The sequence below is a fragment of the Lutra lutra genome, chromosome 17 (genome assembly GCF_902655055.1).
Source record: "Lutra lutra chromosome 17, mLutLut1.2, whole genome shotgun sequence".
In the NCBI taxonomy this organism is placed as follows: domain Eukaryota; kingdom Metazoa; phylum Chordata; class Mammalia; order Carnivora; family Mustelidae; genus Lutra; species Lutra lutra.
Genome location: NC_062294.1, coordinates 58,555,137 through 58,581,994, shown reverse-complemented (window position 1 = coordinate 58,581,994; position 26,858 = coordinate 58,555,137). Strand labels below are relative to the sequence as shown.

At 43.2% G+C, this 26,858-nt stretch overlaps 1 protein-coding gene and 1 non-coding gene across 2 annotated transcripts; one reads left to right on the top strand and one right to left on the bottom strand.

The window, feature by feature from the left end:
- Window positions 1-636: 636 nt before the first annotated feature.
- Window positions 637-743, bottom strand: LOC125090122 (U6 spliceosomal RNA). The gene has a single exon (XR_007124206.1). It is a non-coding gene; the product is annotated as a U6 spliceosomal RNA (small nuclear RNA).
- Window positions 744-5,571: 4,828 nt separating this feature from the next.
- On the top strand, window positions 5,572-18,829 carry ZIM2 (zinc finger imprinted 2). Its single transcript, XM_047711682.1, has 5 exons — window positions 5,572-5,986; window positions 8,411-8,511; window positions 11,429-11,555; window positions 14,825-14,917; window positions 17,488-18,829. Exons 1-5 carry the CDS (start codon window positions 5,608-5,610, stop codon window positions 18,333-18,335), a joined length of 1,548 nt encoding a protein of 515 aa, XP_047567638.1. The 5' UTR covers window positions 5,572-5,607; the 3' UTR covers window positions 18,336-18,829.
- Window positions 18,830-26,858: the final 8,029 nt, after the last annotated feature.

The window sequence follows — 26,858 nt, the reverse complement described above, 5'->3', positions numbered from 1 at the left end:
AATAAAAATCTTTAAAAAAAAATGAGTCTCTTGCAGACAGCATGCTGATGGGTCTTGTTTTTTTGTTGTTTTTTCCAGTCTGATACCCTGTGTCTTTTGATTGAAGCATTGAGCCCATTTACATTCCTAGTAACTATTGAACAATATTAATTTATTGCCATTGTATTACCTGTAAAGTCACTGTTTCTGTATATTGTCTCTGTTCCTTTATGGTCTATGTTGCTTTGGGGCTCTCTTTTTGCTTAAAGGATCCCTTTTAATATTTCTTTTTGGGCTGGTTTGGTTATCACAAATTCTTGTATGTTCTGTTTGTCCTGGACACTTTTCATCTCGCCTTCCATTTTGAATGACATCCTAGCTGGATAAGTATTCTTGGCTGTATATTTTTCTCATTTAGCACCCTAAATATATGGTGCCTATCCTTTCTTCCTTTCTGGCCTGCCAGGTCTCTGTGGATAGGTCTTCTGCCAATCTAATGTTTCTACCACTGTAGGATACAGACCTCTTATCCCTGAGCTGCTTTCAGGATTTTCTCTTTGTCTCTGACATTTGAGAGTTTCACTATTATATGTCATATTGACATATAATTCACAAAACATTGACCTATTTTTATTGATTTTTGAAGGAGGTCCTCTGAAAAATATGGACCATTTCATGAATTTGCATTTCATTCTTGCACAGGGGCTATGCTGATCTTCTCTGTATCATTCCAATTTTAGTATACGTGCTGCCAAAGTGAGCACTCGCCTGTTAAGTTTTGAAAGTCGGCTAGTGTTAAGTCCTGAAATCCTCTGACTCTGTTTTTCTTTTTTTCATTTTTAAGATTATTTATTTATTTATGAGAAAGAGCATGAAATGGAGAAGGGGCAGGGGGAGGGAGAGAAACAAGCTCCCCGCTGAGCAGGGATCCCGATGCGGGGCTTGATCCCAGGATCTAAGATCATGACCTGAGCTGAAGGCAGATGCTGAACCCACTGAGCCACCCAGGCACCCTTGTTTTTCTCTTTCAATATTTTATTGGTCATTCTGGATTTTTTGCTTCTCATATAAACTTTAGTGTCAGTTTCCTGATATCCACAAAGTCAATGAGGTATTTAAAATAATCACTAGACTCATCAGTTCCTTGGTTCCTCTAGGCCTGTGGAGATGCAGCCTGGTCATGACATTCTGGCCTTCCTGGGCAAGGCAGGGCTCTGTCTCAGCCTTGGTTCAGTCAGAGCTTCCCTCTCTCAGCTGAGCAGAGCCCTGGACAGACATGCTCACATAGGTTGGAGGGGGTCTAAGATGCAGTAGCGTTAATGAAAGGCAACTTAGAAATATCTATCAAAATGACACTGAAAAAATAAAATTAAAGAAAACGAAAGTAAAAAACTCAATTATTTTTCAAAGTATTTTGGTTTCCTTTTTTTTTTTTTTTTAAGATTTTATTTATTTATTTGACAGAGAGATCACAAGTAGGTAGAGAGGCGGGGGAAGCAGGTTCTCCACTGAGCAGAGAGCCCGATGCGGGGCTCAATCCCAGGATCCCGAGATCACGACCTGAGCCCAAGGCAGAGGCTTAACCCACTGAGCCACCCAGGCGCCCCTCAAAGTATTTTGTAGATTCCCTAGGATTTTCTCCAGATACAATAAAATTGGAAAAAAAAAAAAAAGACAAGTGCAAGGGGCACCTGGCTGGCACAGTTGGTGGGGCACACAACTCTTGATCTCAGAATTGTAAGTTGGAACCCCATGTTGGGTGTAGAGATTATGTAAAAATAAAGCCTTACTGCACCTGGGTGGCTCAGTTGATTAAGCACCCAACTCTTGATTTTGGCTCAGGTCATGATCTTGGGGTTGTGAGATCAAGCTCCACATGTTGGGCATGGACCCTGGTTGGGATTCTCTCTCTCTCTCCATTCTCCCTCTTCTCTTCTCTTAAAAATGAAATGAAATGAAATGAAACTAAAAAAGACACATATGTGTTAGGTCCGTTATTAAACAAAATGAGACTGAGACAAAGTGAAAGTTATTTAAAGCTTTATTTTATGATAAGTATTAGAAATTAGACTGATCGGCCAGGGCCGTCTCTGAAGAGAGCAACCACCCCCAGTTTACAGGCTCAAGAATCAATGACTGGTCAGGGCCGCCTCCAAAGACAGTGACCCCTCCCAGCCTCACAGACTAACTTTTATAGAGCAAAAAGCCTGGCCACACATAGGTGGCCAATGAGATTGTAACATTGTATAGTCATGTTAGATCACACGCAGGTGGCCAATTGAATTACAATTTACCCTATAGTAGCTGTTTGAACTAACCTATTACTCTGGTCAGAACTGGCACTCAAGTTTGGCACCCAAAAGGCGGATTTTACATTTTTTGGTGGTTAGGGAGACAGTAGGTGTCCTTTTACTGATTGGATGTCTCCACCTGGCCTGACTTGTCCTTGTATTCTAGGCTCTGTTATTAGGAACTGGCCGACCATATTTTACTGGTTTCCCAGACTTGATTCTAGGTAAGTTTCTTTGTGGGGGGTGGGGGCGGAGACAGGGTCAGTTTAAGTTTTACTGCACAAACAACAAAATGGCTTTTAACCAAGATGGAGTCGCTCTGGTTAAATAGGCCCTTACAATATGTGTTTTTCTTCAGCAATTCTGTGTCAGGGGATTTATCTCACCTATAGATTTACATGCCAGCACAATTGTTGATGGTCAAGGGTATGCACTCAGTGAAAAAGGACTGGACACAATTCAGCCCCCTGCAGTCAGGAACTGATTAAATAAGTGAGGTCACCTCCATAGAAGATCATCCAAACCGTTGTTCAAAAACTGAGGAAACTCTCCTTGTAGTGATATGGAAAGCTCTCCAAGGTATACAAGTAAGTAAAAAGAAACCAGGACATGGAACAGTGTGTAAAGTGTGCCACCTTTTGTCTAAAAATGGGAGGACATGCGAATACAAATATTCACACAGGCCTAAACTTACATCTTACATTTATACAAATATATAATTATGTCCAATAGTGAACTTACGATTATAACAATGCATAATTACAGAATTACATATTTCATTACACATCATATTTCATATGTATATATTATATTTCATATGTATATATATTTAATATGTATTTATAAAATATTAATTTTATATCTTAACGATTCATTTATACTGGAGATATGTACACAGGTGTGAGAACATACGTGTATAAAATACATCGTGTGTGTACACTCTGCACACGTGTGTGTATACTACTCATGGATATATGCAGATACACGCATGAAGAACCCGTGGAAGGACACAAACTAATCGCTGTGGTTACCGTTTAGTTCATGGGCATAAAAAAATTGGTGGTGGTGCCCACACTGCGGGAGGAAGACTTTTCATCGTACACTATTTACTTAACAACATGTAAACCGTGTATTAACTCTTCCAACAGCGAGTAAGAGCATCTCAGGGAGGAAGGCCACGCCGGCGCCAGAGCCTTCTCTCCTCTCTGCTCCTCCCCGTCCAGCCGCGGCCTCGAGCGCCCCCAGCGGAACCAGCGTCGAGCGGCCGGGATTTCGACACGCCCGCTCGCGCAGCCCGGCAGAGCGCATGCGCAGACGCGCGGCAGGACGCATGCGTCGCGGCTTGGGCGCGAAGTCCGAGCGCGAGCCGTTTAGTCAGGCGAGGCGCCCGGCGGGCGAGGTGAGCGCGCGCGCGCGCGCGGGTGTGGGGGCGAGCGCGTGAGGGGCGCGCGGGCATTCCGGGCCGAACGTGGTCGGAGGAGACGCGAGGGCGAGCGGCAGGCACGCCTGAGGGCGCGAGAAGCCCAGGGCGGCGGCGCGGGCGTCCTTGAGGGGCGACGCCGCGGCGGTCAAGGCTGTGGGTGGGGGTTGGGAGGCGCCTCCGCGCGAAGAGACGACGGGACGTAATGACCCTTGTAGGGAAGGGGCCCGCCTCGGACGTGGGGTCTGTGGAGACGCGGGAGCTGAGGAACACCAGCGCGGGAATGGCCTCCCCCGCTCTCTGCGCGCTCGTCTGCGCCTCAGTTCCTCGGCCTCCTCGGTTGACTGCCCTCCCAGCCTTCGGGCCAATGTCCTCCCTGGGCCGCCGGCCTCGGCCCCGCCCTCACGCCAGGCCCCGCCCCAGACCCCGTCTCCAGCCCAAGCCCCACCCCTGCCGACCCTAGGCCCCGCCTCCAGGCCCCGCGTCTCTCCATATCCAGTCTTTAGCAGTCAGCGGCGGAAACACCGTACTGGAAAGAGGGCAAGGGTCGGTGTAACTTGTAGAGGGCCAGTGCGTCTGAAGAAATGCAGTAAGCTTTATTGTTAATTTAAGGAAATGCAAAGTTAAAGGATAAAAATACCTTCTTCATCGGTTTAATTGGCAACAGATTTTGAGGGACGATAATATTCTTGCTGGGCAGACTGGTTACATAATTTGCAGGGCCTATCGCAAAATGAAATATGAGGCCCTCCTTTAAAGTGTGGAAAATCTCAAGATAGCAACAGCAGAGCTTTAGACTGAGCTTGAGGCCCTTCTGAGCATGGAGCCTGCTATGCCTGCCCCGGCTGCATGCCCGTGAAGCTGGCCCTACCGCCTTGCAAGGCGGCTGTGTGATCTGTATTGAGGCTGGAAGAGGAAATTAGCGGAAGCCTTGTATGAATGTACTGTTCTACCGCGGTTCTTTCTGCTCTCAAACACTTACGGTTGTCTGGTTCTTTCCAGTTAGAATGTTCTGGAGGATGTGTAGTGATAGCTCATTATTGTTTTAATCCCTGTTTCTCTGATAACTAATTCAGTTGAGCCCCATTTCACGTCTATTGGCCATGTAGCTCTGTTTTGTGCGATACCTGTTCAAGTCTTTTAACTTTATTGCGTTTTTTTAAAGGTTTTTATTTTTTTTATTAGAGAGAGAGACAGCAAGAGAGGGAACACAAGCAGGGGGAGTGGGAGAGGGAAAAACAGGCCTCCCGCGGAGCAGGGAGCCCGATGTGGGGCTCAATCCCAGGACCCCAGGACCACGACCCCAGCCAGAGGCAGACAGACGCCTAATGACTGAGCCACCCAGGCGCCCCAACTTTTTTGCTCTTATTTTATCTCCCTTTTTCTTACTGATTTGTATGAGTTCTTTACATATTTTGCATATGAATGCAGTCCTTTGTAGGATGTATGTGTTACAAAAGACTCTTTATTCTGTGTAATATAAAATCATTTTAACTCATTTGTTTTTTGAGGTGAAATTCTTCTGTGGTTCATCAAATTAATTCAGTTCATTGTGTTTAGAGTTCAAGTCTCTTTTCCCTACAATGCCATTTCTGAAATACTTCAAGCCTGTGCCTGTGCATTTTTCAGATCTGGGATGGGGCTGAAGTAGCATCTTATCTGGAGATGTGCAAATTTCTGTGAGTGTGTATTTAGGCAGTTGTGTGAAATGAAGTAATTACGTTTGCTCCAAATCACCTCCACCCCATTGTCCAGGTCTAACTGTGCAGGCTGTTTGTAAGTCTCTCTATATAATTTCTACAGGTCCTGGGTTTCCGTATCTTCTTTTCATATGATACAGCTCTGCCCATCATCTTCCACAAAGTGTGTTCTGAAGCAACCTGCCTTTTCGAGTACCTTTGTCCTGAAGCTGTAAAGATGCTGCACATGACAGACGTTTTGGATATCTTGAAGAATCCCCAGCTCCTCCGTCTACATGATCAAGAAGAGAATCCAGAAACCATCCCCATAAGAAATTCAGGGGTTCTGAAAGTTTCTCATCAGAAGTTTAGGGATTTTCAATATCTTTCAGTGACGGGACCTCACCAAGCTGTGAGCCAAATCCAGGAGCTCTGCCGGCAATGGCTACAGCCGGAGACCCACACCAAGGAGCAGATGATGGAGCAGCTGGTGCTGGAGCAGTTTCTGAACACGCTACCGGAGGAAGTCCGGAGCTGGGTGAGGTCCAAAAAGCCCAAGAACAGCAAGGAGGCAGGAAGCCTGGTGGCCAGTTTGATCCAAGCATGTGGGGAGAAAGGTGAGAAAGAAAGGAAGCAACTAGCAATTTCCATTTATTTATTGAGCATCTTCTGTATGCCTGGCATGCAATAGGAGATGAATAAAAATTTGTCAAGTGGATAAATGAAAGAATGAATTAAAAAAAATTTTTTTAAGGGGCGCCTGGGTGGCTCAGTGGGTTAAGCCGCTGCCTTCGGCTCAGGTCATGATCTCAGGGTCCTGGGATCGAGCCCCGCATCGGGCTCTCTTCTCAGCGGGGAGCCTGCTTCTCTCTCTCTCTCTCTGCCTGCCTCTCTGTCTACTTGTGATCTCTCTCTGTCAAATAAATAAATAAAATCTTTTAAGAAAAATTTTTTTTTAAAGATTTTATTTAACTTATTTGACAGGCAGAGATCACAAGTAGGAAGAGAGGCAGGCAGAAAGCCCAACTCGGGGCTCGATCCCAGGATCCTGGAATCATGACATGAGCAGAAGGCAGAGGCTTTAACCCACTGAGCCACCCAGATGCCCCAAGAATGAATTTTTTTTTTTAAAGATTAATGTATTTGACAGAGAGAGACAGTGAGAACAGGAACATAAGCAGGGGGAGTGGGAGAGGGAAAGCAGGCTTCCTGCAAGGAACCTGACGTAGGGCTCAATCCTAGGACCCTGGGATCATGATCTGAGCCAAAGGCAGATACTTAACAACTGAGCCACCCAGGCACCTCAAGAATGAATTTTATAATCCAGTCTAATCTGCCTCATATGAGATGGAAGAGATTTTGGGTTTGGCTTTTGCTTTTAATATTTACTATTCCTCTGAAAGTATCCTTTCTCTCCAGCTTTGTTCCTCCCTGCTCCGTTTCTTATCTCGCCTAAACTTTAGTATCAACACAAAACAAAACAACGCACACAGCCATAAAAACGAGGGTATAAAGTGTGGGAGATAAGAGGCCTGGAAGTTTAACCTTTACCAAAATTTGGTTTCTTGGAGACTCAAGTTATTAGGTTAGAACTAAGGGTATTTTAATAATGAAAGAAGAAAGTCATTTACTCCTCATAGTCCTTTGAATAAAAGTGATACTAAAAACAAAACATTGTTTAGGGATATTTTATATAGAGAGGCAGACGAGGGAACAAAAATATGAATATAAAACCACAGTTGCCTCTGGAGAGAAGGCTGAGGGTGGACAGGAAAAAGCCCATAGGTAGATACAAGTTACTGAGAATGTTCTAGATTGGGGGTTGGGTAGCGAATTCATAGGCATTAATTATACTTAAACCTGTAAATTAGTAAATTTAAAGTAAACAGGGTCATGCATGGTTAAGTACTGATATCATGAATCAAGGATTATGATTAATCCAAATATGTGTACCTGCATTTCTTAAAAGGAATTTGAAGATGATAATAGTGAACATGTTGAATACTTTTTAAAAATATTTTTATTTATTAATTTGATAGCACAAGCAGGGGGAACAGCAGGCAGAGGGAGAGGGAGAAGCAGGCTCCCCGCTGAGCGAGGAGCCCGATGCAGGACTCAATCCCAGGACTCTGGGATCGTGACCTGAGCTGAAGGCAGATGCTTAACTGCATGTTGAATACTTTCAGTGTGCTATATTCTAGGTGTTTTATACTTACCAATTTATTTAGTTCTCTTAATAGCTCTTGAAATCGGTGTTACTCTTATTCTATAGATGAGACAGAGGCACACAGAGGTTGAGTAACAATTCATCAGGATTCAGAACTAGGCAGGGGCTTCAGCATCTGTATGTTAATCACGGTGTTAAACTGTCTCAGGTGGGCTTGGAGGGTGTTGTGTTGTCCCATAGGTTAAAATCTCGGCCAAAGGCCCAGAGCTATTGATGGAGCTGGAATTCGGGGGAAAGGAAAGAGAGCTCCCTAGAATATGAGAAAGAAACAACAGATGAATAAAAGGTGTCCTTGGGAAAAGACTACAGGTGGGGGCCCTTCAAGGTTCGGGTTTCTGTAGGGAATGTGGTGGCCGTCTTCCAGAACAGTGAATGAAAAAGATGTAGGAAAAGTTCTAAGAGTTGACACTTTTTAAAATGCTTGTGCACTTTCTATATGTAATGTTTAATCCTTACAAGATCCCTTAGAAGTTTGGTATTCTTTCCATTTTATAGTTGAGAAACTTAGGCTCCCTGGTGGTTATGAGTGGACAGTGAGGCTGGAAACCACTGAAAGAGAAGGAATTTCCCCCTTTTTTGGAAGGCAGTGGGGAGTCATTGAAAGGTTTAAAGTTGGGAAATGCCCAGAGCTCTTCTTTGGAACTTGCTGTACTGACGGGAGAAAAGATGTCTGTGGTTTTTCTCTTACAGGAAGTCCCGGACTGCTGCTGTCTTCCATGGCAGGAAGGGTCGTACAAGGGGGCAAGCCACTCTCTGTGTCTGTGGGCGCTGCCAGACTGGAATCAGTTCCATGGTCGTTCCTTCTCTCTTCTAGGTTTCTCTCCTCAGGACTTTGTCCTTGCAGAAGAGAGGAACACCAAAGAACACCAAAAGGACACAGAGATGTCTGACAGTCTCTCATCTGCTGGATCCCAGGTGAGTGAAACTTTCTTCTGATGTGGTTCTCCAATATGGGGATCTCACCTTCCTGATTTCTAGACCTTCCCTATACAATTAAATCACATTCTCATTTCCTTTAAATCTTTATATAAATATCACGTAACTGAGCCTTTAAATATCTTTTAAATAGGATAACTGAGCCTGGTTATCCTATTTAAATTTTTTTTCTGACTCAGGATGCCTGGGTGGCTTAGTTGGTTGAGCTACCTACCGACTCTTAGTTGCGACTCAGGTCATGATCTCAGGGTCATGGGATTGAGCCCCATCTCAGGCTCCATGTTCAGTGCAAAGTCTGCTTGTCCCTCTCCCTCTGCTTCTCCCCTGGTTATGAATCCACTCTCTCTCTCAAATAAATAAATAAAATCTTAAAAAGATTTTTTTTCTGACTCCTTATATCCCCTTTCCCGGCTTTATTTTTCTCTGTTGGACTTACCACCATCCCACATACGACCCATTTAACATTTTCCTGCTTTTTCTATCTCTTGAATTATTATTATTTTTTTTTAGTATTCCATTTTATGCCCCGTGTTGACTCATTCAGAACAACTCTTATGTGGTGTGCACTGTTATGCTCCTTTTTACATGTGAAATAAATGGCAGCTCTTACAGGGACATGATACTACTCTGCGGTTTTATTTTTTTCACAAATGTTCTCCTGAATGTTCTTGTTAAGTCATTTCTTTAAAGATTTATTTATTTACTTTGGTGGGGGAAGGGCAGAGAGAGAGGGAGAGAGAATCTTGAGCAGACTCCATGCTGAGCATGGAGCCCGATTTCTGATTTTAAAACTCCAGTTAATAAATTTTTTGATGTTGGCAGTTAATGTGAATTTTAAATAATAAAAAACCCTTAATAAGAGCCACATGAACCCCTCTGTAGGAGCTTGGCAGCCAGTGTACGACTTCTAGTTTAAATCAGTTGTTCATAGATCTGCATAATGTTTTCCTGAAAACAAAAAAGATGTATATTAATAAAACGTGTATCATATTCTTTTGTAGTCTTCTAATATCTACTTTTTAAATTCAACCTTAGGGATACCTGGGTGGCCTAGTCAGTTGAATGTCTGGCTCTTGGTTTCGGCTCGGGTCATGATCTGGGGTTTGTGGGACTGAGTCCTGTGTTGGGCTCTGCACTCAGTGTAGAGTCCGCTTAGGTTTCTCTCTGCCCCTCCCTCACCAGGCGCATGTGCACGTACATGCCTGTGCACACTCTGTCTCTCAGATAAATAAATAAGTATTTAATTAATTAATTAGTTGATTGATTCAACCTTAGGTTATCAAGATTGTTGTAACTGTGGTTAATTGGTTTGTATTGCTGGAATATTCCATTTTGTCACTATACTGTAATATGTTTATCTCTTCTACTCTAAACAGACATTTGGATTGTTTATAGGTTTTGGGTGTTAGAAACAGCACTGTTAAGAATATAAATGTCAGGGAGCCTCTGGGTGGCATAGTTGGTTAATCGTAACTCTTGATTTCAGCTCAGGTCATGATCTTGGGAGTCATGAGATCAAGGCCTGTGTCAGCCTCCACAAGAGTCTCTTTCTCACCCTGTCTCTCTGCCCCTCCCCCCTGCCTCACGCATTTGTGTGTGCTTGTTTTCTGTCTCTCGATGGCCAAGATATATATATACCTATATCCCCAAGTACAGGTGACAAATATAATTTCTGGGTCCAAAGTAGTTTATCAATTTTACATTTCCCCTAGCATCTAATAAGAGGTCTCATGGGTCCACATTCTAGACAACGTTTGGTATTGCCAGACTTACTACTTTTTGTCAGTTGAATGAGTATAAATGGTACTTTGTCATTTTGATTTGCATTTCTCTGTTTTGTTTATAAGATTGAAAAAAATCTCTTTATGAACTTTTTGGGTTTTACAGATGAGTCACTGAGGCTTAACCTACCCACATTCACAAAGATTGTAAGAACCAGAGCTAGGACTTAAAACCTAACTCTTGATTCCTGAGGCTGAGGTATACTGCTCAGATTTTAATTATGTACATTCGTTATTTCTTTATAAAGTGCCTTAAAAGGATCTTTAAAAAAAAAAAAGATTTTATTTATTTATTTGACACAAAGAGAGAGATCACAAGTAGGCAGAGAGGCAGGCAGAGAGAGAGAGGGGTGCAGGCTCCCTGCTCAGCGGAGAGCCCAATGCAGGGCTCGATCCCAGGACCCTGAGATCATGACCTGAGCTGAAGGCAGAGGCTTAACCCACTGAGCCACCCAGGTGCCCCTAAAAGGATCTTTTTTTAAAAAAGATTTTATTTATCTGTCGGAGAGAGAGGGAGAGAGAGTGAGGGCACAAGCAAGGGGAGCAGCAAGGCGAGGGAGAAGCAGACTCCCTGCTGAGCAAGGGCCCAGTGCATGTCTCAATCCCAGGACCCTGGAATCACAACCTGAGCCAAAGGCAGACACTTAACCAAATGAGCCACCCAGGGATCTCTTAAAAGGATCTTTGCCTCCAATCCAAATTTGTAGTAATTAGCAGCAAGAACTATCTCAGAAATATTCCCCCTTCTTTCATACTACAAGACAAAGAAAGGTACATTACTAGGTCCCTGTATCCTCTGGATTAGACCACGTGTATTAGAAGCTTTCTGCCAGGGGAACCTGGGTGGCTCAGTCGGTTAAGCATCTGCCTTCTGCTCAGGTCATGATACCAGGGTTCTAGGATCAAGCCCCACATCCCTGCTGGGCAGGGAGCCTGCTTCTCCTCCTTCCCAGTTTGTGCTCTCATTCTCTCTCTCTCTCAAATAAAATCTTTGGGGGGGGGAGTTTTCTGTCAGTATGAATGCTTTATGTTCAGTCCTCTCTCATCAGGCTCCTTCCCCCTCCTTGGGATAATTTCTGTATTTTGATCATTTGGAGGTGTTTCTGGTATTTTAGGAGTTGGTGACTTTCCAGGATGTGGTTGTGGACTTCAGTCCAGAGGAATTAACCTACCTTAGTGCTGCTCAGAGGAATCTCTACCGGGAGGTGATGCTGGAGAATTACAGGAACCTGGTCTCCTTAGGTAAGGCTGCCTTCTCCCTGGAACTTGGCTTCTGCCCGCTAGGGCAGTGGTTCTCTACTCTTCTGTGTCCTCACCTCAGGAACATCAGTAATAGCGGTTCACCATGTCGGTGAATCTCAACTCAGTTCAAAGACAGTATTTTAGTATCAAGTTCACTGTTACTCATAATAGGGCTAACATTGAGTTCTTACATGTGTCAGACATTCATCTAAGCACTGTACATGTCTTAATTCCTTTAATCCTCAAACTGGTCCTGTGAGAGAGAAGTGTATTTCCTGTTATTGTTATTACTGCCATTTTACAGTTGAGGAAACAGAGTCATGGGAAAGTTAAATTATCTAAAGCCACACGGCTACAAAGTGGCAGGTTGAGATTGGACCCTTAGTTTTTCAGCTCCAGAATCTCCTCCCTTAAATTCATTGGTTGTACTGGGGGTGGGCTTCATCAGGTCTTGGCACAGTAGAAGGCTCCCAGTGATGTTTTTTGAATGTGTGAAGGAATTGATGAAAATTTCAGGAGCTCCAAAAGCTTTTACTAGACTTAAAGTTTAAGAGTCAGGGACTGCCGGTCTCTCTTTACATTCAGAGGCAAGTTAATAATATTAACTCCCGGGGTGCCTGGGTGGCTCAGTGGGTTAAAGCCTCTGCCTTCGGCTCAGGTCATGATCCCAGGGTCCTGGGATCGAGCCCCGCGTCGGGCTCTCTGCTCCTCAGGGAGCCTGCTTCCTCTTCTCTCTCTGCCTGCCTCTCTGCCTACTTCTGATCTCTCTCTGTGTCAAATAAATAAAATCTTAAAAAAAAAAAAAAAAAAAATAATAATAATATTAACTCCCCACAAGCTAAACGTTTTTAGTATCAGTGCCAGGATCTTCATTTCAGTGGCTTTTTGGGGAGCCCAAGGTCTCCTGAAACACACAGTCAAACCAGACACCATTCCAAAGGCAGTCAGCTGGTGCTCTTGTCCTTGTGAAGTCACAGACGTGTGGGGAGATGGAAATGCCTTATCTCAAACCAGGCACAAGAGTGTATAATTTGAGGGGCGCCTGAGTGGTACAGTCGGTTAAGGGTCCGACTCTTGGTTTTGGCTCAGGTCATGATCTCAGGGTTCTGGGATCAAGTCCCACATTGAGCTCTGTGCTCAGCAGAGTTCACTTGATATTCTCTCTCCTTCTTCCTCTTCCCATTCCACTCATGCATGTGCCCCGCCTCAAATAAATAAATATTAAAAAGAAGAGTGTGTAATTTGAACTGTGACTTCTGTTGTTCACAAAGAAGGCCAAAGGAGTGGCTTTCCCAATAACTGTCCTCCTACTTACCACATTTGTGACGTAAAATAGAGGGAATAAGTCGGTTTTACCCTTTTAGTCCTCATGCAGTCACCTGAAACCATTTTGTCTTCTTGAGAGGCCTTGGCTTCTTGTATCACTGCAGGTTTTGGGTTAGCAGAGATTTTACATATGTAAAATATGATTTTATGTTTCACAGTGTCACCCAGGACATTGTCTTCCCAAGTGTGGAATGAGTACAGTGGATTGTAGAGGTTATTTTAGGTAATACCTCTTGTTGGCTTTCCATTTTAGTAAAGAGAGAGCAGACCTCAGCCCCTGAGCCTTAGCCAGGCAACCAAAACTAGGTAGCACTCGGTAACATTAATTTCGGTTGGATCTGTTGCTGTATTATCTTCAGGTTTTTTTTCCTTTTTTTTCAAATGACTGTGGTTTCTGTTTTTAAGGTTCATATAAAGCTTCCATTTAAATATGTATACTCAAGTTAAAAAGAGATGATCTAAAGAAGAGTATTAAATGCTAAATGTTACTACAAGTGGCACATAGATAGGGCCAGAATGTGAAGGTCATCAATAAATTTATCAGTGAAGTTGTCAGTACGGCAGGTTCTGGAATAGGCATTGGTGTTACACAATTGATGAAGTTTCCTGTTTTCACAGATGTTACTAATTTTAATGGGGTGAGACAGACAATAAATAAGGAAATAATGAGGTAGTGTCTCAGTTCGTTTGGTCTATTATATCCCAGAATGGGTAGTTCTAAACAACAACCATTTATTTCTCATAGTTCTAGAGTCTGGAAGTCGAAGATCAGGGTTCCAGCACAGTCAGATGAGCCTGTCTTCTAGGTCGTAGGCTTCCTATTCCTTCCTCACTGGGTGGAAAGGTATTCTCTCTGAAGCCTTTTTAAAATAAGGGCATTAATCCCATCCATGAGGGCTCCATCCTCAGGACCTAAGCACCTTTCAAAAAGGCCCACCTTCTAATAACACCACAGTGGGCATTAGGACTTCAACATAGGAATTTTGGGGAAATGCAAACATTTAGACCACAGCAGGTGGCCTGCAAATGACTCAAGTTTGGAAAACACAGGACTGGGGGAGGGAGAAGGAGCATTTTAAGACAAAGGGAATGAAGGTATCAGGAGGAGAAGAACTTTTTTTTTTTTTTTAAGATTTTATTTATTTATTGTAGAGAGAGTGCACGAGCAGAGGGGTCAGAGGGAGAGGGAGAAGCAGACTCCCTGCTGAGCAGGGAGCCTGATGTGGGGCTCGATCCCAGGACCCTGGATTATGACCTGAGCCAAAGGCAGATGCTGAACTGCCTTAGCCACCCAGGTGCCCCAGGAAAAGAACTTTTTGAGCAGCTGTGACATCAGGTCCCCCAAACTGAAGTAGAGAGCCCAGCACACCATCCTCAAGCCCCCTTTTCAGTATTTACTCCTGAACAGAGTTTTTCGGCCTTGGCACAGTTGATATTTTTTTTTTTAAGATTTTATTTATTTATTTGTCAGAGACAGAGGGAGAGAGAGTGAGCGAGCACAGGCAGGCAGAGAGGCAGGCAGAGGCAGAGGGAGAAGCAGGCTCCCTGCTGAGCAAGGAGTCCAATGTGGGACTCTATCCCAGGACGCTGGGATCATGACCTGAGCTGAAGGCAGCCGCTTAACCAACTGAGCCACCCAGGCGTCCCGGCACAGTTGATATTTGCCCAGATCATTCCTTGCTGTGGAAGAGTGTCCCAGGTATTGCAGGGTGTTTGGCGACCTCGCCTCTATGTACTAGATACCAGTAGCCTTCCTTCCTTCGTCTGAACTTGTAAAAACCAAAAATGTCTCCATTTGGGCCAAAATCATTAGAAACAGGCTTCACTTTTCTTTTGTGTGAATCCGCATCTTCCTTATTATCTCTGAGTCTTTGGTGCCTAGGCTGGAAGTTGCCGTGGGTGCAAGGCAGAACCGTCTAGTTACGAGTCTCCTCCTTCAACAGGGTACCGGTTCTCTAAACCCGACATTATCTCACAGCTGGAAGAAGAAGAGTCACGTGTGAGGGAAGAAGACAGCAATACAGAGCTATGTCAAGGTGAGTAAGAAGGGGGAAGCCCATGGAGACTGCAATTGTGGGACGATAAACCCCCCCAATCAGCTGGGATGGTGGCTGGGAGCTGTTGGTCAGAGAGCATCCCTCAGAGTCCTCTCAGGCCAGGGAGAGAGAGGTGGTAGGTGCTGGTAGGCGTTCTCACCTCAGGGCTCACAAGTCTTCACCACCTCGTGTGCACTTAGTTCCTCTTTCATATGTTCTTTCCCGTTGGAGTGACTCTCTTGCCTAGTGCCAGGGAGGCCTGTTTCCCTTTCCTCTACTGTTCCAACCTCTGTACTTATCCCTGCCTTTCCCTTTACAGCTAGAAAGCCTTGGTCTTTCCTCTTTAACTGAGACAAGAAAAAACCTTGGCATGATACCACTTTTCTTTCCACTTGCCTACATTTTCCCTCATGGCAGTTTTCCAGATTTGTTGGCACCCAAAGGCTCCCTTTCCCTTCCCTCTTTAACCCCCATAATCTGGATTCATCCCTCTACCTCTGCCAACACACACACACACACACACACACACACACACACACAGGGTCTCACTGTATCTCTCTCCAAATTTCCCTCTCCCTCTCTCACACTCAGTTCTACAGCTCCCCAAAAGTCCCTACCAACATCCTCATGGCTCAAGGATAAGAACATTTTAGACTTAAATTCTCCAAACTCTATGACTACAATATGATAACATTTGCCATCTTTATGAAATCCTCTTCTTCTCTGCTTTGGAGATCAGCCAGGATTATCGTTGCCCTTCAGCTCCTGTTAACATAAAACCACACCCAAACTGTATAAGCCATAGGGGGATTGTATTAGCTTATAATGCTGCTCACCTGGGCTTCAGGGATGGCTGGATTTAGGGGCTCAGTGATGTTATCAAGGGCCTACTTTCATTTTTTTTCACTCTGCCAATAAAGCCTAGGTGTACTTTCTTGTTCCAATGAGAGAGCGGGCCAGTGCAAGTGAGTAGGCGTGTCCAAGAAGTATTCTTAGGAGAGAGGGCGCTTCTTCTTAGAAGCCCTTGACACACCTCTCTTCGTTTTTCAGTTTTCCATTTGGGTCATATCCCATTCCTGAACCAGTAGCTGTGGCCAGTCTAGTGCTAATCAGTACAGCTTTCCCTGCCTTCTCCTGTGTAGACAAAGAAGTAGATGTCCAAGCAAAATTCAAGGACCTGCCAAGGGGACCCTACTTGCCTCGGCGTTGTCTTTAATACCTTCTTTACATTGACTCTTTGACTCCTTCAGTCATTCCACAGATATTTATTGAGCTTTTGTGGTGGGTCAGACCTGTTCTAGGTTCTGTGGCTACAGTAATGAACAAGTCAGACATACACAGACAAATAGTAGAGTGTGAGTGTAAAGCAGACAGCGACAAATGGGAGGCCACTTAAGATAGACAGTCAGACGGAGGAAGAACCACATAGAAATCTTGAGGAAGAGTGTGGCAGGCAGGGGGAATAACAAATACAGAGGCTGCAAGTTTGGAATGAGCTTGGGTGTTCCAGAAAAAGGAAGAAAAGCAATATAGTCTGAGAAAGTGGTGGGGGATGGGAGATAATGTTGAGAAGATGGACATAGGCCAGCTCACGTAAGAGTATGTTAAAGAATGTGGATTCATTACAAGTGAGATGTGAAAAGGGCATTAGAGGGTGTTGAGCCAGGGAATGAGGTAGTATTATTGACTCCTTAGAACTGTGCTGTCTGATGTGGTAGCCACTAGGCATACAGAGTTGAATTTGCAAAAATTTAAACTCCATCACACCAGCCACATTTCAAGTGCTTATTACCTGCATGTGGCCAGCGGCTATGTATCAGACAGCAAAAATATACATCATTTACCTCACTGTGGGGTGTTCCACTGGGCAGCATGTTCTAGAAAGATCCCTCTGGCTGTTCGATGGAAAGTGGGCTTTAGGAAGACCAGCAGAGAAACTAGTTGGGAACCTGCTAGTGCGGGCTGAAGCTGATGGAGGCTGGTGCTGTGATTGTGGAGTACAGCTTGGAGGTAGTCTTGGTGAGGAGAATAGGCAGAACAGCTGTCTCTTAGTCTGCCATGCTTGAGTCTTGTCTCCAAAGACCATTTCCTAAAAGATCTATTCCATTGTGATGGTCCAGTTATCCCTTCCCTGATGAGTTCCTAGTCTCTATTCTGGCTCTGCTGCTTCGTCTGTACTTCACTCACCCAGCCGGCTATCTGCCTGGCCGTGACTATTGTGTTCGTCCTTGTCTCTTGTCAGTTTCTTTCCCAGAGTTGCCTTTGTAAAGCACAAACTTTTGACTAGAACCACTCTCCAAAGAAAATTCAAACTTTTAGCAAAACATTTAAATCCCTCTCCATCTGCATAATATCTGTCCTGTTATTTTTGGTCCCTTTCTTATGTTTCTACTATAATGATGTGTCTCTGTGAGAAAAGAATACAGGAACTTTTAAATTTCTTTTAGATGGGGAGGAAAGACCTAAAACCAAAGATCTAACTCCAGAGCAGAGTCTGCCTATGGAAAAGTCATCCTTGGAGGCAGGAATGGAGGATCGGATGGGAGGAAACTTCTGCAGTGTCTCTGTAGGAGAGCCTTCTGATGACCCATCAGATTCATGCCAGGTCAACCAGGAGAAACCTTTGAGTCCTGTAACAATGGGTGAGCCCAAGTCCCCCGCTCAAGAAAGAAGCCACGACAGTGATGATTCTGAGAGCAGCTCAGATCTTACTAAACAATCAGATGGCCCTCCAGGAAAGGATCCCCAGGAACGTGCTACTCCTGGAGTTTGCACCAGTTCCCAGCCAGTGGATGACGAGCCTTTCCTCCAAGAGAACAGATGTGGATTTTGTGAAAGAACTTTTCTTACCCAGACAGCTCGTGAGAGACATGAGCAGATCCATACTGGGAAGAAACCCTTTGAATGTAAACAATGTGGAGAAGCCTTCTACCTCATGCCACACCTCACCAGACATCAGAGGACTCATTCCAGCGAGAAGTCCTTTGGATGCGATGAAGGTAGAAAACCCTTCATCCAGCATGCAGATATCTGTGGCCGTGTAAGAATTCATAGCCAGGAAGACTACTATGAATGTTTCCAGTGTGGCAGAGCCTTTATCCAGGATGTGCATCTTTTTCAACATCTCAAAGCCCACGAGGCAGCAAAAGCCCTTCCACCTGTGTTGCCCCGCATTAAGACGTACTTAATTCGCTATCAGAGAAAACATGACTATGTTGGAGAGAGAGCCTGCCAGTGTTGTGACTGTGGCAAAGCCTTCAGTCGGAGTTCACATCTCATGCAACACTATCGAATTCATGCTCAAGAGAGGCCTTACCAGTGTCAGCTCTGCGGGAGGTGTTTCAGCCGACCTTCATACCTCACTCAACATTATCAACTGCATTCTCAAATGAAACCTGATGAGTGCAGTTATTACTGAAAACCTCCAGTCAGAGAACATTCTCGACATCTTTGGCTCCATTGTGGAGAGAGTCCCTCTGAGTGCTGTGAATGTGAGAAGACCTTCCACCAGCCCTCACAACTTAGTAACTTGAAAACTCATCATGATGTGATAAAGAGAAATGACGAATGGTTGCAAGGGTATAGCACAATCTTTTTGCAAAAGAAGATTCAGCACATGTGTCAGTAGTCAAAATCCTTATAAAGAACATTTTTGTTGCATAGGAAAGAAGTTAATAGATTTTGCCTTTCTTTGGTGGTATTCATGGAATGGGAAACTTTCATCTTGACCACGCTGACAAAACATTTGTGACTGGCAGTTGGACTCCAGACAGACAATCTGTTCTCAAGTTTTTCTAGAAGTGTTTACATATAGTATCTTCACCACGTGGGATGTGTCAACACAGAGCACACTAGAAAGATTTTCAAGGTGTCCTGATACTGATTCATCCGCAAAGCCTGTTGTAATTGGTAATGTATTCACATCGTACCACGTCATTTACAAAACATTGTCATGTATATTATTTTATTTGATGTTTTAAGGAATGCTGTGAGGTATCTAGTGAGCATGTTCAATTGTTCCAGGCAAACAAACTTGAAACTCCTAAATTGCCCGTTGATCTGACCTAGGTTGTAAGTGATGAAGTAGGAACTGAACCCAGGTTTTGTTCTATTTTGAGATTTCATGAGATATTTATTTTACATCTTGATATTCAACCCTGGTTTTCTTTATTCCTACCACTTGCTCTCTGAAGAAACGGTGCAGTGCTCTACTGCCTTCAGCACCTTCCTCTGCAGGAGGCCCAGCACCGTTTCACGGGAAATCGGACCAGGACACCTACAATATTAGAGGTTCAGAAAGCTTTCTTAGGGTGAGGTATGAGAGCCACTTCTCTCGAGATTTAAGATTGGTGGAATTAAATACTATTTATTTTATTGTTCATATTCTTCCAGCTTTGGCCGTTGGGAACCCTTTCAGGTTGGCTCCTGGGACTTTTCAACAAGATGCCATCCTTTTCTGAATGCTTCTTTTTTTAAAAGATTTTATTTATTTATTTGTCAGAGAGAGAGGGAGAGAGAGCGAACACAGGCAGACAGAGTGGCAGGCAGAGGCAGAGGGAGAAGCAGGCTCCCCACAGAACAAGGAGCCCGATGTGGGACTCGATCCCAGGACGCCGGGATCATGACCTGAGCCGAAGGCAGCTGCTTAACCAACTGAGCCACCCAGGCGTCCCCTTTTCTGAATGCTTCTAACTTGCTACACCGTCCTTAAGTCCTCTCCCTTCCCCTCCAGGAATACCCTGTATGACTTTCTGATGGATTCTACCTCCCATTTTGTGAAATGTGCTTCTTTCCCCAGGACCAGCCATTTACTTAGGCCCCTGTCAATCTCAGTCATTTCATTAATGCCTTTGCCATTTTTGCTAAATCTGCATTCTACCCAGATTGTGATTCACTTACTACATTTTTGAAAATGTCTTCTCTCTGTTTTTTAAACTTTAATACATGTACTTTATTTATTTTTTTAAAGATTTTATTTATTTATTGAGAGAGAGAGCACAAGCCATGGGGAGAGGCAAAGAAAGGGAGAAGCAGGCTCTCTGCCAAGCAAGGAGCCTGACGTGGGGCTCCATCCCAGGACCTCAGGCTCATGACCTGAACCGAAGGCAGATGCTTGACTGACTGAGCCACCCAAATACTCCTTAATACGTCTACTTTAGAAGGAAAGTTTCAAATCACCTCAAAGGGTTTTACCCAGGCCATAATCAGATTCCCTGATTGCCGCTAAGATGTCTTTTTATAGTTAGCTCATTTGAATCCAGATTCAAACATGATCTACAAATTGTATTTGGTTGTCTTGTCTCTTGAGTCTTAATCTAAAGCAGTCTCCTCTTAATTTTTTAAGGCTTTGTGTGACCCCAAGGATAATGTGGGATGTACCTTCCTCCCTTCCCCACCCAATTCCCAATATATCTAACAGTTTGGGTAATCTTATATTCTGGTTTAATTTTTAATTTGAAAGCACTTACTTTTAAAACTCCTTATTTACATCATGGTAAGAAGTCCCATATAACATAATATTAGCCATCTCAAACATTTTTAAGTTTTCAGCTCAGTGGTATTAATTACAGTTACATTATTGTTCAGCAGATCCCAGGACTTTACCATCTTTTAAAACTAAAACTCTATACCCATTAAGCAGTAACTCCACATTCTCCCTTTCCCCAGCCCTGTGGCCATAATTCTAGCACCCTTTTTTCTGTTAAGGTTTTGTGTGATTATGCAAATAATACTGGAAGAAACTGTGCCAGTTGTCCTGTGGGATGTCCCCATTCTAAATCTGTCTGCTTCCTGTGATGTCCTTAAGCTTATTCCTCTCTGTATTTTCTGTAAATGGAAGTTAGTGTATCAGAGACTTGGATTCATCTTCAGCTTCCTTGGCAAGAATACTTTTTAGGTAGTTTTGTGTGCTTTACCAGCATGATCTGGAGTTGGCTTTTCCTAGGGGCCCAGCCTTTTAAAGTCATTCTCCAAGTCACTGCACCAGTCAGAGGCAATGAGGTTTCAAAGTGTTTGCCATCTCTGGGTTATACATAGGCCGGCTGCTTTAGTTCCTTCTGCATTACCTCTTCTGGATTCCTCTATATTCCTCCATCACTCCAGCCTGGTCTTCAGACACTTGAATTAAGAGGTGGTGGGAACTCTTTGAGGAGCCTGGGTGTGGGCCATTTGTTGAGAATTCTGGGCCAGGGCTTCAGACTGCTTGAGGAGCCTTAACTAGAGAAAGTCAAGGAGCATGACTTGACCAATTTTGTTCTGATGCTTCTTTTATGCTAAAACTGGAATCGGTGACAATATGGGATAGTTGACTCTGCCTGTCACCCCTGAACTATTTGAACATATGGAAGACGTACAAACCACTGCCTCTGTATTTTACACACTTGACCTGCCAAGACGCTACATACCTCAGCCTGTTATTTTGGCTTTAAGCTTGCTGCTATCCTGTGGGCTCCCAAGGATAATGCTTTGCTGCTTCCCTGCTTTTCCCACCCAGTTCCTAACCTCTGACAGAGCACTGCTATTTCATTCAGGTTAATTTTTTTTAAAATTTAGAAATACTCACGTTTTAAACATTTTTTGTGATTATGCAAGTAACATATATTCTTTGAAGATTAGAAAATGATATGTTTTTCTTTGACTATTTGTATTTCCATCTCCCAGATATACTTGCTGCTAAAATTACCCAGATATTTTTCCTATGCATAGATCTATATAGATTTTTATATAAAAATATTTTTATGAAATAGAATTTTACCATTGGCACTATTTTGAAGGGTGTAATTTTATTCTAATATATCATGAATATCTTTCCATATCCATATTTATGCCACTAACTTTTGTTTTACAGGACTTCCTAGTACTTGATTACATAGATGTGTCCTGATTTATTTTCTAGCACTAGCTTTCTAAAGTTGTAAACTGACATTGGATTTAATTTATCTTTTATGTGTACATTACTGCTATCATTACACTTCCCTGTTACCTCTTAGGCCTTAGCATTCCCTTATCAATTCACTCTAACATCTTTGCATATGGCCATGTTTCCTAAGAGGAAATTCCCAGCAGTAGAATTTCTGGGCCAAGAAGTATGTATATCTGAAAGGTTTTAGAAACCTTCCTGGCCGCATCCCAGCAAAGTCTAAAAGTTATGATTTTTTTTTTTCTCTAAACTATTCAGCTCTCTCGCACTTTTCTCCTTGAAGAATTAGCTCTATGAACCCATCTAATAACAGGACTGAAGGCAGACCTAGAAAGAGTCACAGACAAAGTTTGTTAGAACCCTAATTCTAACATAGTTTTATAGGGTTTACTTCTCTCACTAAGCAAATAATCGTAAGCATATTAGGAAAATTTTGGAAAGTGAAGAAGTCTAATAAATTTCCTAATAGTCCCAGAATCTCAACATGTACGAGCCCAGGGATGTGGTTATGTTTACAGGTAGAAGAGCTCTTGGCAGAGAAGGGAGAGTGTGGGCTTCGGAGCCAGGCTGACCTGAGGTCAAATCTTAGTCCCTTCTTGGAGCCTGATTGGTTAAACTTTGTTTCCTCCGGATACGGGAGAGCAGTGCTTTCCCAGAACTGTCCGAAGGCCTGGAGCTCATCTACATAGAAGAGCCTAACAGTGTCTGGTGCAGCGTAGGCAGTCTGTTACCCGGAGCTGCTAGGATAGAGTATTTTGTTTCCATGTATTTTTCATTTACTTTTTAAGACTTCCCTAGTGATAGCAAACTATAGAATTGTAAACCAGGTCGTTTCATACTTTAGTATTCTCTGTACAAGTTAAGTTTTTCTGTGTGTAAGGGCTTCTCATATATATGTTGCAGATTTGAAGTTTTCTTTTTCTCATTTCATAATCACATTCTTAAATGACTAATTATAAAAAGGTTTGATTAATAGAGCATAAAGCATTGTATTTTTAGTTTTCTTAGGATAGATTTCCAAAAAGTGGTAAGATTAGGTGAGATGTGGTATAAATATTTTTATGGCTTTTGAAACATCCTGATAAATTGCCTTCCAGAGGGGCCATGCCTTTTGTAGCAAAGGGAGGTCCAGGGGTGTGAAACAGGTGACAAACCGTCCTCCCTCCTGAGTCTCGACAAGTGTTGCTGCTCAGTTATGTTCTGTGGGTCTGCTGCACTGGAAGAATCTTCCACAACATGGCCCTTTGGGCAGACAAAACAAACCGCAAAGTTTGTGCGTGCGAAGAAATGTCTTTGCCATGCCTGGTATAAATAAGCACGTGAACAACTCTACCAGCCATGGGTGGGTAACTCACTTAAAACAAACCAACAAAAAAGTTCGCCTAATTGATAAATCCAAAAAATGATTCTTTGCTTACTAATGGATTTTCCACATATGCTTTTAAATTTCTTTGTGAACAATATACTTTGCCTTTTTAGCTAGTGTGTCTTCATGCCTTTTCTTGTTGATTTGCCTGAAATCACGTTTTTTTTAACTTAAATTCAAATTCAATTTAGTTAATATGTAGTATGTTGTTAGTTTCAGGCAGAGTTTAGTGATTCATCGGTTTCATGTAACACTCAGTGCTCATTCCATCAAACGCCTCCTTAATGCCCATCGCCCAAGTTAGTCCGTCCCCTGACCCACCTCCCCTCCAGCAACCTTTCTTTCCTATGGTTAAGAGTCTCTTATAGTTTGCCTCCCTCTCTATGTTTATCTTAATTTTTCCTTCCCTTCCCCTTTGTCCATCTTTTTGTTTCTTAAATTCCACAGGAGTGAAATCATATGGTGTGTGTCTTTCTCCGGCAGACTTATTTCACTTGGCTTAATACCCTTTAGTTTTATCTATGTTGTTGCAAGTGGCAAGAGTTCATTCTTTTTGATGGCTGAGTAACATTCCGCTGCATATATACAGCACAGCTTCTTTATCCATTACCTATTGATGGACATCTGGGCTCTTCCCTTAGTTTTTAAAGTAGGCACTTCCGAAGGATGAATGTTTTTCATTTTAAAGTAATACTTGGCTCATTAAAGATAACTCCTATTTTATAGAAAGGTAGAACTCTCTTCCCTTTGCCCCCACAATGTCCCATACACCATGAACACCATTTTCTTATAATTTAAAAATAATTACTAGATTCATGAAAGTGGCTGCCTCTGGGGAGTAGGGGGGAAAGGTCTAGTTTTCATTGTACCTCTGCCTTTTCACTTTTCTACCCATGTGACTGTATCACTTATTACAAGACGTTTAGTTTTCACAGAGCTGTGATCACTCCATGTGTGCAATAGTACAGCTCTTATCCCCGGTCCCTGCCTTACCCCTGCGCCCTGCTGTCTCACCTCCTCGTCTGTTAGCACCTCATTAACAGCTGCGCCACAGCTTTCTACGTGGGGAAAAATTAGATGTCCTCTGCCGTTTGAATGTTTGACTTAGATCTGATTTCTCATAGTTGTAAATGATATTGCAGTGAACATGGTGGTGCTTAAATGTTTTTCCAGATTTAGGATTCTTTCCCTCAGATAGGTTTTGCCAAAGGTGAATCACTGGGTCAGGATGGGTATGATTATTGTAAGGTTCTTTTTTTTTTAAGATTTTATTTATTTATTTGACAGACAGAGATCACAAGTAGGCAGAGAGGCAGGCAGAGAAAGAGGAGGAAACAGGCTCCCCGCTGAGCAGAGAGCCCGACGTGGTGCTTGATCCCAGGACCCTGGCATCATGACCTGAGCTGAAGGCAGTGGCTTTAACCCACTGAGCCACCCAGGCGCCCTCATTGTAAGGTTCTTAATACACACATCCAGCTCCCTTGAAAACATTATACCAGTTTGCACTGCTGCCTCTAACATGATGGTGTATTTTTCACACATCCTGTTTGCATTATGTATTAACAGCATTTTTCTCCTTTGTTGATTTAATAGGGGAAAGGACATCTAATTTTTAAATGCATTTATTTCGTTCTTTTTTTTTAAGATTTTATTTATGTATTTGACAGACAGAGATCACAAGTAGGCAGAGAGGCAGGCAGAGAGAGAGGAAGGGAAGCAGGCTCCCCGCTGAGCAGAGAGCCCGATGTGGGTCTCGATCCCAGGACCCTGGGATCATGACCCGAGCCAAAGGCAGTGGCTTTTACCCACTGAGCCACCCAGGCGCCCCCATTTATTTCGTTCTTTAGGAGGTTGAACATTTCCCTCTAAGTTTGTTAAGCAATTACATTTTTCCTGTCTTTGCATGATCTTTGTGGTCTTAATACCTTTCTATCAATTTAAATAATCTCTTTATATAATAAATATTTTTATACAGTTCAATCCTGTGTTCCAAGAATACAAAATCTAAACTTCTCTAAATAGTGTTTTATTTTCAAATCTTTTTTAACTACTCTTGAATTGACTTTGATATATTGTGTGAAGTAATCAAAATTACCCATTCTTAATTGCTCCAACCTCAATTATTAGTAAATGACTCATAGTCATAATACATTATTATATAGTGTAGGATCTATTAACTGGACCATCTACATTGTTTCATTGACTTGTTGTCCTATTTTATTTTTGATCTATGTTCTTCTTAATTTTTATAGCCTTATATTTGGGTTTTCTATCGTACCTTTAAAAAGTATGTTTATATAAATGCATATTGATATGAAAAATACATAATTGTATTCTTCTGGATGAAAATTTATGTTTATCAATTAAAAAGTCTTGTATTTATAAGTACATGAATTTGTAAGTACACTAGAGGAAAAAAAAATGTTACCTTTTAATCTTAGCATCCTGGAACATACTGTCCTTTCAATCAAAGTTTAGTTTACTTCTCATCAGTACAAGTTTTCCTTAGTCATTCCTACATACTGTTGCAGTGAGGGTTTCCTTGTGTGTGGTTTTTCTTTTTTGTTATGGTTCTCATTTAAAAAAAAACAGTGTTCCGGGAATGGGGTCACTTCAGTGTTGCCCCACTGCATGTACCCAAGCCAACCAAACCCGAGTTCCACAAGCAGTTAGGGGCCACGGATGCTGCTGAAATGTTGATGTAAGCTGGAGACCCTTTCTCCAGGGAATCTGAGAAGCCTAGCAGTGTGCATGGGGTGTGTGTGTGTACGTGTGTGTGTACGTGTACCCACACACATACTTATGAACATGACCTCAGTGCGCCAGCCATGCCGCCACATTAGCTTCACATCTCTCCTCCCCCGGACACTTCCAGTTGGGAAGCTCTGGGTTCGGTGCTGATGCCCGGGCCACCAGGTCTCCTACAGGTGGGATCTTGCAGGAGGAAGAAAGTAGAGGACCACTGCCTGGCACCTGGCCCGCTTCAGCCTCTCAGGTAAAATGTTAGGCTTGGAATAGAGAGAAGGGAGCTGGGCTGCGAGAATCAGCCCCATGAGGCGTACGTGAGGGAGCCAGGCGGGCAGGAAGGGGGAAGTCACGAAGAGGAAGCGGGATAATCCTCAACAAAGCACCTCTTGACACATGATCTTTGACTTTTCAAGAGATGCTGGAATGCTCCGTTTTTATGTGATGTCTCCCAATATTTTAATTAAAGCAACTAATTAAAAAAATCCACTCAGGACCATAAAACACTTGTGGGCTATGTCTGGTCCATAGGTCCTATTGTGAGGCATCTGAATCACTAGGGGCCAGATCTGCTGCTGACTGGGTAGGGATTTAGAGGGATAGACTGGGAGGGGCAGTCATTTGCTCAACAGCACACAGGCAGAAAGCGGTGGTATCATAGCCGATTCCAAGTCAGGCCCAAGTGAGTCCCGAGCCATGCTATTACCTAGCCCGTGGTTTAAAGGAAGAGATGATGCTGAGTGAAGTAAGGCAGGCAGAGAGAGTCAATTATCATATGGTTTCACTTGTTTGTGGAGCATAACAAATAGCTCGGAGGACATGGGGTGATGGAGAGAAGGGAGCTGAGGGAAATTGGAAGGGGAGGTGAACCTGAGAGACTGTGGACTCTGAAACACAACGGCGGGGGTGGG

Bases quoted from the DNA above. Each gene is read 5' to 3' on its own strand.
- ZIM2 (XM_047711682.1), top strand. From the start codon at position 5,608: ATGCTGCACATGACAGACGTTTTGGATATCTTGAAGAATCCCCAGCTC. The intron at 8,512-11,428 runs GTGAGTGAAACT...CTGGTATTTTAG, and splicing joins TCTCATCTGCTGGATCCCAG to GAGTTGGTGACTTTCCAGGA. The intron at 11,556-14,824 runs GTAAGGCTGCCT...CTCCTTCAACAG, and splicing joins CAGGAACCTGGTCTCCTTAG to GGTACCGGTTCTCTAAACCC.